The following is a 9068-nucleotide window of genomic DNA, read 5'->3' as shown; positions in this document are numbered from 1 at the left end:
AAATAAAAGAAAAAAAATAATATTTTCACAAATTGTTATCAAATGAGTCTGTGTGCTTGCCGCCATGTTGCTTCCTCCTTCTGACCTGCCTGGTCCTCTCGCAGTGCCACCGGCGTGGGAGACGGAGCCCCAGGATGCGAGCGCGGAGCGGGGCCGCACGGCGCACCTGCACTGCAGGGCTAGGGGAGTGCCACCGCCCACCACCGTGTGGAAGAAGGCCGTCGGTAAGGTGAAACCGTGGGGTACTTTACTAAAACTTCAAGCGTGGACCGATCTTTCTTTTTCTGCATTTTCTTGACATCTGTGGATTTTTTCCGAGTTTCTAATCTCCATCCCTTTTCTTTGATTGTTCCTGTCTGCCATCAGGCGGACGGAACGGCGAGTACCGCGAGCTGCGCGAGTTCCGCGAGCGTCCCCCGGCCTTCCGCGTGCTCACGAACGGCACCCTGGTGATGCAGGCCGTGGGCGAGGACGCCGAGGGCTTCTACCTGTGCCAGGCCAACAACTCCATCGGCAGCCCCCTCGGCAAGGTGGTGCAGCTCAAGGTCAACTGTGAGTACCTGGCAGGACGCGCAAAAGTTTCTAATATTTTCCGGAAAATTTGCGGTAGTGTTTGAAACATTTTCTTTTCATGATCCTCCTCCTCTTTCTCCTGCTCCGCGTAGCCCGGCCCTACTTCGCCGCGCCGTCCCGGATGGTCTCCGTCAAGAAGGGCGAGACGGCGGTGCTGCAGTGCGACATCAGCGGCGACCGGCCCATCAGCGTGGTCTGGCTGCACGGGGGCATGGAGCTCACACCGGCCACCAACTACCGCGTCAGCGTCAAGGAGGACCCGCGGCGGGACGGGCTGTCGGCTGAGCTGCAGCTGGCCTCCTCCGAGTCGGGCGACTCGGGCGCGTACCACTGCCAGGCCAAGAACCAATTCGGCGTCGACAAGCAGCTGGTGCAGCTGCAGGTGCAAGGTGAGCGCAGTTGTTTCGCGACCGTTGTGAGTTCGTAGAGGGGGACTCGCTGACGTCAACGACGCCGTCTCCCTGTCCGTCAGAGCCGCCGCCCAAGCCCGTGGGCCTGCAGGCGGCGCTGGTGTCGAGCCAGTCCATCAACCTGCAGTGGCAGCACTCGGGCGCGCCGGGCCAGGACATGGAGAGCCTCCGCTTCATCGTGGAGTACCGCCAGCAGCAGCAGGGCGCCGGGGCGGCCGCGCAGTGGCAGCGGCTGGACGTCCGCGGCCAGCACGCCGCCGTCATCTCGGACCTGCGGCCCGCCACCCGCTACGCCGTCCGCGTGGTGGCCGAGGGCGCGGCGGGCAGGTCCGAGCCCTCCGCCGAGCTGACGCTGCGGACCGAGCCCCAGCGGCCCGCGGGGGCGCCGCTCGGGGTCACGGCGCGCGCAGTGTCCTCCACCACCGTGCTGCTCACCTGGTCCGCCCCGGCGCCCGAGCTGCGCCACGGAGACGTCACCTCGTACAACGTGGGCTTCAAGGAGGAGGGGTAGGCAGCGGTGTTTCTGTTGAGGTTGTTCCCAAACCTTTTCACGACACCGATGATGTTGATTTCATTTGGACGATTGTCGAGGGCGATGTGTCTATAACTCTCTTTCCTCAGCGGCCAGACGTCCTACAACATGACATCCGTGCCCGCCATGTCCGGAGACACGGACGACGACGGCGAGCTGACCCTCACGGGCCTGCTCAAGTTCACGCGCTACTCCATCGTGGTGCAGGCCGTCAACGTGGTGGGCGCCGGGCCCATGAGCGACTCCATCAGCGTCAGCACCCTGGAGGACGGTGAGCAGGGGCGCCGCCCTGGAGTACGAGTTGACCCCACGCTATACCACGACGCTCATCCGCCCGCCCCCTCCCTCGCTTGCAGTGCCCAGCTCGCCGCCGGAAGAGGTCCGCTGCAGCTCGCTCACCTCCCAGTCGCTGCAGGTGTCGTGGCAGCCGCCGCCCAGCGCCCAGGTCAACGGCGTGCTCCAGGGCTACACCGTGCACTACGAGTCCGTCCTGCCGGACCAGCGGCACCCGGACGCCCAGGACACGGCCAAGACCACGGCGCTGCTGACCGTGCTGCTCGACCTGCGCAAGGCCACCAACCACAGCGTGACGGTGCGGGCCTACACCAGGAAGGGCGAGGGCGTGGCCTCGCGCCCCGTCTTCTGCTCCACCGATGAGGATGGTAAGGACCGACGAGGCAGGGTCGACGGCAGGGTCGACGGCAGGGTCGACGGCAGGGTCGACGACAGGGTCGACGGCAGGGCCGCCGCGAGGTCTCATGATGCACTTGTCCTTGCCCAGCTCCCGGCCCGCCGAGCGACATCAAGGTGGTGGTGAGCGGGCCGCAGTCCCTGCTGCTGACCTGGCTGCCGCCCGCGGAGCCCAACGGCGCCATCACCAAGTACACCGTCTACAGCCGCATGGTGGCGGGCCCGGGCCGCGAGGAGCTCAAGCACGAGAAGCAGACCCTGAGCGCGTCGCAGACGAGCCACGAGGTCAAGGGGCTGCAGCAGCACGTCGAGTACCAGTTCTGGGTGACGGCGTCCACGCGCGTCGGCGAGGGTCAGAGCTCGCACCCCGTGTCCCAGGTGCCCACTGCAAGAGGTTCGTGCCGCCCTTGCCCTTTGCCTTTTTGCTTTGATTTTGCTTTGACGCATGACTGTCCCTGATGTACTTAACCCGGCTCGCGATCCGCAGCGGGCGCGAGGGTGGCATCCATCGGGACCGTCGTGTCGCGGCCGTGGCGCAGCTCCGTGGCGCTGGCCTGCCGCGCCGTCGGCCAGCCGGAGCCGCGGGTGTCGTGGCGGCCGCACCGCGGCCAGGTGCTGGACTCGGGGGAGGTCATGATCACCGGGCTGGCCAAGGAGCACGCCGGCAACTACACCTGCACGGCGGAGAACGCCTACGGCTCCGACTCCATCACGTACACCCTGATCGTGCAAGGTGGGTGGCATTTCGGTGAGGCGGAGTGCGGGTGAACCGACGACTATGGGCTCGACTATGGGCGTCATCCAGAAAGTACGTCCGCTTTTACTCAGATTCATTCGGTAAATTACGGGAGCTCTTCGCCTCCGATACTCAGAGTAGCCCACGCTGCAGTACACGCATGCGCTGCAGGAAAATGTTGCCTACCTACCAGGCGCTCCCAGAACTTGCATTGGCTGAACTTTGGTAGTTTCGCAGCGGCAAATGAAGGGCGAACTTTTTGGGTGATCTCTGATCTCTTGTCCCGCAGTGCCCCCCAGCGCGCCGCAGCTGCTGATCGCGACCTCGACGAGCTCCAGCGTCCTGCTGAACTGGAAGGCGGGCGACTCGGGCGGCGCCGCCATCTCGGGCTTCACGCTGCACTACCGGCGGCAGCACGGCGACCCGAACAGGCTGGACCTGCCGCGCCGCTCCCTGTCGCACGAGCTCAAGGGCCTGCAGTGCGGCACGACCTACCACCTGCAGCTGGTGGCGCACAACCAGGTGGGCTCCTCGCCCAAGTCGTCGATGCTGTCGGTGCGCACGCAGGGCCAGGCCCCGGGGCGGCCGTCCCCCGCCGCGCTGCTCAGCCCCGGGCCCGCGTCCCTGCAGCTGCGCCTCGCCGCCTGGCCCGACAACGGCTGCCCGCTGCTGTACTTCGTCGTGCGGTACAGGGCCGTGAGCGACGCGCAGTGGACACTAGGTGCGTAAGCGTACGCTGGGGTTGCTGGGGCATTCCGTGTGTTTTGTCTCTGCCTCTTCCCCCTCCTCCTCTAACTCGCCTCGTTGTGCGTCCGTCCACAGTCTCCAACTCCCTGAAGCCCCAGCGCCGGTTCAGCATCAACGGCCTGACCCCGGCGTCCGGCTATCAGCTGCAGGTCGAGGCCAACAACATAGCGGGCTCGTCCACCGAGGAGTACACCTTCTTCACCCTCACCAAGGACGGAGGTAAGCGGGGCTTGCCCGACCTGCCCATGACGAACGACAAATTCAAGCGTGCACCCAATTTTTCTTGATTTTTAAAATTTCCTTTCTTTGATTTTCTTTTGTCTTTCAAACTGATTTTTTCTTGACTTTTTCCTATGTTTTCTTATATTTTTGAAAAAATGGTGTACACTGATTTGTTTTGAGTGAAGTACCCCTCGACGGTGACCCCTTTTCCGGTGTGCTTGCAGAGGCGCCGCCCCCGGAGCTGGTGCACCGCGGCGGGGTGCTGCAGCCCTTCTACATGGACATGCGCGTGGTGCTGCCGCTGGCCGGCGCCGCCGTCGCCATGGCCGCCGTGTGCGTGGCCGTCGCACTGTGCTGGAGGACCAGTGAGTTATGCATTACACCACTTGTCCAGTCTTATGAACCAATGCATCTGGTCTGGTTGTGCACGAAAACGTGTGTAAAACGTGGAAAGTTTAGAGTGCACAACAAATGGGGGCCATAATTACTTGTTCCTGCCTTGGTTTGCCTTGGTTGTGCCGAGAGACAAGTTGTTGTCATCCGTTTTGAATACTGTAGCTTCAAGGCACAACGACGAATACGTTAACTACAAAGAACATGTATTTGAGTTGAAACTGGTTTAGCTAGTGCTCTCCTCATGTCCCCAGAGCAAGCCCGGCCCGTCAAGCAGACCCTGGACGCGGCGGTGGACGCGGCGGCACAGCGCGAGCGCTACTACGCCACCCTGCGGAAGATGGCGCAGAGCGGGGATAAGATACCGGGTAACGCACTGTTCAACCACCAGCAACAATATCCGCACTGCTCGACGTTTCTCCCTTGATTTGCTCTAATTTCTCCCCTTTTTGTTGTATGTCTTGCGCAGAGACCTCAGAGGACATCTCGCCCTACGCCACGTTCCAGCTGTCGGACGCGGCGCCGCAGAACACGCTGCTCCACAGCTTCATGTACCACGAGCAGGCCATGACGGAGGCCGCGTCCCCGCCGCCCTTGGTGAGTGCCGCGTGCGCGCACGTCCTGGTGCAAGTCCCGGTGCACGTTTCAGAGCACGAGAGGGGCTATTTCATTCAAAGAAACCAGTGTTTACCCTCCAAAAAATCAGAAAAAACAGAACAATCTAAAATAAATTGAAGAAAATAACAAAGGAAATCATTTTTTTTAATCACACTGGAAATGCAAGTGTGTGAATGTCGCTCACCTTCAAGTGAGCGACATTCCATTCGTACACTTAGGGGGGTAAAGGTGTGAATTTTTCCTAGAAAATTCACACGTTTACCCCTCCCCCCTAAGTGTACGAATGGAATGTCGCTCACCTGCAGGTGAGCGACATTCACACACTTGCATTTCCAGTGCAGAAGTAACAAGAACGCTTGTAGCGAAGTACCTGAGGCACCGAGACTCACGCCCCATGCTTTGTTCTTCCACCCCCAGGGCCCGAAGGGCAGGCGCAGCAGGCGCAGCAGCCACAAGTCGCGCGCTTGCGGCCAGGACTCGGACGAGTCCGACTCCGACGGGGACCCCCTGACGTCGAGTCGGACGGAGAGCTCCAACCAGCTGGACACGGGGCCGGGGGTTCACGGGGGGCACGGGGGTCTCGGAGCGGGGCTGGGCGCCCGCGGCCTCAAGCACAGCCAGTACAGTGAGTATACTTAAAATAGGACGCAAAAGAAATTTGTAAACAAAGATCAAAATATGAAAAGTAAAACATGATCGTGATTTTTGGTTTCCTTTTCACAAGTATTTTAACTCTCTTTCTCCACACAGACTTCATCTACCACGGGGCCCAGTCCAGCACGTCGTCCGACATATCCCCGATGTCGGAGCAGAAGTCACTTCCCAGACGAGGCCGACACAGGTGAGGTGCTGGGGGCCGTGCCGTGGTCGTGGTGGAGGCCAGCAGGCCGGCCAGCAGGCCCAGCGCGGAGCCGCGGGACCGCCCGGGCCGGCGGGGCCCCAACGAGGCCTTCTAGCAGGCAAGCCTCATACAGACACCGGGCGAGAAGCAGCCTGCCGGGCATCTCCAGCTGCGGCAGGGTCGAGCTAGGCCAGCCCCGGCCAGACGACGCCCAGCGATACTTTTTTGGCACACGTGCAAAAAGTCGTTGCGGGTGTTCAAACCCCCAGAGACATAGTTTTTGTCGGGTGCGTTGCGTTCTGGGACCGCAGCTGGGCATGCTTTCAGGCCTGCGAGTGACTTACTGAACTGCCTTCGCTTGCGCCTCGCCTGTCTGCGCTAAGCTTGCTGGCCCCCGGCCCGCCCTGCCCGCAGCCCGCTCTACCGCTCTTGATCGCATGGCTGGCTCACCCCCATGCTAGTCGCGTGAGGCCGTAGCTGGGCCTGTCGCTAGACCTGCCGAATGACGAAAGCGCGCGCTCTAGATCTTACTTTCTTTCACTCCGTACAAACCTCTCTCTCGTGCCGAGTGTTTCAGAGCGGGCACCGCAGTGTTGTGGGTGTGCCTACTCCCTCCGCCCGTAAGGCGCCATGGCCCGTGCGGCTCCAGCGAGTGTGCACACCCGCAACACTGTGCAGTGTCCGCCCCGAAACACCTGGCACCTGCAGCCGCCCGGCACTCCGCCCCGGGTGCTGACGCTGACGTGCCGCCCTTGTTGCAGCAAGTGGCTGCCGCCCGGGCTGCCCCCCGGCGTGCCGCCGCCGCCCGGGGGGCTGCGCCTGCCGCTCGGGGCCGCCGACGACCGGCCCCGGCCCGCGCCGCTCCCCGCCGGCCTGCCCTCCACGTCCACGGCGAGGCGCGTCCCGCCGCACGAGCTGAGCGAGGCCGAGTGCGACATGGACACGGTGAAGAAGCTCAAGCTGGGCCTCCGCTCCAGCCTGTGGTCGCGCACCCCCCGGCCCAGCACCCCCGGCGCGCCCCTGGCGCCCCAGCACTCGGACTACTCCATCGCCGTGTAGCCGCGCCAGCCGCGCGCCCTGGCCTGCCCGTGGAACAAAACAAGTCCCACGGAGCCGCCGTGATGGTAGAAGTGTCCCAAGTGATTTGGGCATGTGTTTCGTCCCTGTGAGCATGTTGCCCTCTATGTTGCCTTGAAAAGAGAGTCTCTTGGCTTTCTGAGACTTAGACGGCTGCGGGTCCTGCGGGAGTTTCGTGCACAAAGCAAAGTGGTGCGCTGTAATTTTTTGTGATAGCAATTGACTTTGTGTGATTGATTGCCTTACCTGATATTCAGGAAACTGCTTCGAACATGCCAGAATTGTCTTACGTTTGAAGCACTTGTTGAAACTCTTGATGAAAGGAACTAAAAGGATTAACAATAATTTCCCCATTACTACATGCATATGTTTGCGTCATTTGACTGAACAGTCTTAATACAAACTGCCATACATTTTATAAAACAAGTAAGGTCTGATTATGTTGCCAAATGGCTCTGATGTTGGCACCTTGAAAAGTATTGAATAGTTGCAAAACTTGCTCATAGACCTTACAGAAACTTAGTATTTTTGCTCAAATTGTGTGTGCTTTTGGCTCATTGCTTTTGCCATGGGGCAAGGTGCGTCTGGTTCTTTTAACTAAGGATATTATGTTCTTGATCCCTCTTTGTGAATTGAGTCAAGAATTGTGCTGCTCCTTATAAGACAAATCTCTTGTGAATATGTATAGTTTAATCCCGTAAAGACTGTTTTATGTTTTATAGACTTTATTTAGAAAGTATAAATATGCCGATTTTAAATGTTGTGATAAAATGCGCTCATCATGTGCGACTGTTACAAATGTGTAATAAATATCCCTGTTCTTTTGTTAGTTGTTATGGTATCAATAAACAAGCAGTTCTTCTTTTCTCAAACTATCTACAAAACTATAGCATACCTATATGAATACTACAGGTCTGTGGGATTGAAGAACTGCTTATTGCTCACAATATGTCGCATGTGCCTATATTGTGTCAAATCGTTTCCTGCCATAAATTAAAAAGAAAATCAGCCATTTGTTACTAGTAGTTTCTACTATAAAGTTGATTTCCCCTCATTTATGACAACACAGAATATCAGTCTCAATCAGAGCAATTACATGGTCAACCGAAAAATAAGGATCGAAACTCACCTGGTTTCTCGCTTGGAATTTGCGCATTGGATGCTCGTAGCCAATGCGCATCAAAATGCACCTCAAAGGTACAAATGTTTGACTCACTTAATGGGGAAATATAATGCGCATTTAATGTGCACATATATAGCTTCCTACATGGGCACTTTCAATTTCTTACCAATTGGTGCGGTTTTCCGTAGATCAACTACAATTTGCTCCAGTTGCAGCACATAGCTGATAATTGCTATGCACTTTACAAACCTAAGGCGAATGACAACGCCTGCGGCGCGTCGGGTAGGCACGCCCGCCAAGTGTCTGTGTGGAGATGGTGGCCTACCCTCAGCGCCTGAGCGGCGATACCCCGTCCCCGTACTCCCGCCAACGCCAACCCTGCAACGAGACTACTACGTGCAACCACGTGCAACACTGTTAGTTGTTTACGGAAAGAGTTCGTTTGGAGTTTGGTTGTTTGTGACTTTACGCAGGTAAGAAACTGCTGTTCTTATTTTCTTTTTAATCTAGTTCGTATTCGTAAATTTAGATTTGTCAATATAGTGTCATAGAGACACCTCTGTCTATGCGTAGATGCGGAAGAAAGCAAACTTGATAAGTCTCATTCACAAACTTACGTTCATAACCTCATTCTAAATTTACTACTATGAACGTAACTTTTTTTTCACATTTCTCTAAGGCAAGCGCAAAGTTTAAACATGCATGCATGATGAATTTGCGTTGCTGAACGCTACGTTTTACAATGTACTCAAATAAGCTGCGGTCAGGGACTTAAAATGAAAACTCACAAGATATGTTAAGAGCGCTCAAAATTATACCATCAAATAAACTAAAAAAAAGTTCATTGCGATAATTTAGATCAGCGTCTTCCCTTCACAATGGTACGACTATCATGTCTGTAGGTTTTATGTGTTCTGAGATGAAAGCACAAACAGTTAAAGGGTGTCCCCGCACTGAGATCAATACTCGGTCCTCCTACGACCAAGGAGAACTGTGCTCGTAAAGAACAAGTAATGAATGCCTCAAGTAGACTCAAATGAAAAATTTAATGACATTTTTCCTAAAGTTTGTCATGACTCTCCTCATGATAGAGTGCAGAGGTACAG

The 9068-nt window shown here is 57.1% G+C and overlaps 2 protein-coding genes across 2 annotated transcripts in view; both read left to right on the top strand.

Moving 5' to 3' along the window:
* LOC113215035 (cell adhesion molecule Dscam2) overlaps window positions 1-7853 on the top strand; it is a 110319-nt gene extending 102466 nt beyond the window's left edge. The window contains exons 4-19 of the mRNA XM_052265816.1: window positions 48-224; window positions 367-552; window positions 666-962; window positions 1046-1490; window positions 1605-1786; window positions 1872-2177; window positions 2297-2599; window positions 2693-2938; window positions 3231-3662; window positions 3764-3907; window positions 4135-4275; window positions 4558-4671; window positions 4773-4900; window positions 5339-5546; window positions 5672-5762; window positions 6524-7853. Coding sequence (XP_052121776.1) covers window positions 48-224; window positions 367-552; window positions 666-962; window positions 1046-1490; window positions 1605-1786; window positions 1872-2177; window positions 2297-2599; window positions 2693-2938; window positions 3231-3662; window positions 3764-3907; window positions 4135-4275; window positions 4558-4671; window positions 4773-4900; window positions 5339-5546; window positions 5672-5762; window positions 6524-6821 — 3698 coding nt within the window. The 3' untranslated portion in view covers window positions 6822-7853. The remainder of the gene's footprint in view (window positions 1-47; window positions 225-366; window positions 553-665; window positions 963-1045; window positions 1491-1604; window positions 1787-1871; window positions 2178-2296; window positions 2600-2692; window positions 2939-3230; window positions 3663-3763; window positions 3908-4134; window positions 4276-4557; window positions 4672-4772; window positions 4901-5338; window positions 5547-5671; window positions 5763-6523) is intronic.
* Window positions 7408-9068, top strand: part of LOC127749093 (cell adhesion molecule Dscam2-like) — an 11415-nt gene continuing 9754 nt past the window's right edge. The window contains exons 1-2 of the mRNA XM_052265815.1: window positions 7408-7417; window positions 7670-7751. Of these exons, the coding sequence (XP_052121775.1) occupies window positions 7408-7417; window positions 7670-7751 (92 nt within the window). The remainder of the gene's footprint in view (window positions 7418-7669; window positions 7752-9068) is intronic.

Source organism: Frankliniella occidentalis, unplaced genomic scaffold (genome assembly GCF_000697945.3).
Source record: "Frankliniella occidentalis isolate FOCC.00 unplaced genomic scaffold, Focc_3.1 Scaffold31, whole genome shotgun sequence".
Lineage (NCBI taxonomy): Eukaryota > Metazoa > Arthropoda > Insecta > Thysanoptera > Thripidae > Frankliniella > Frankliniella occidentalis.
Note: the sequence above shows the minus strand (reverse complement) of the source record. Positions and strands in the feature narration are given on the sequence as shown.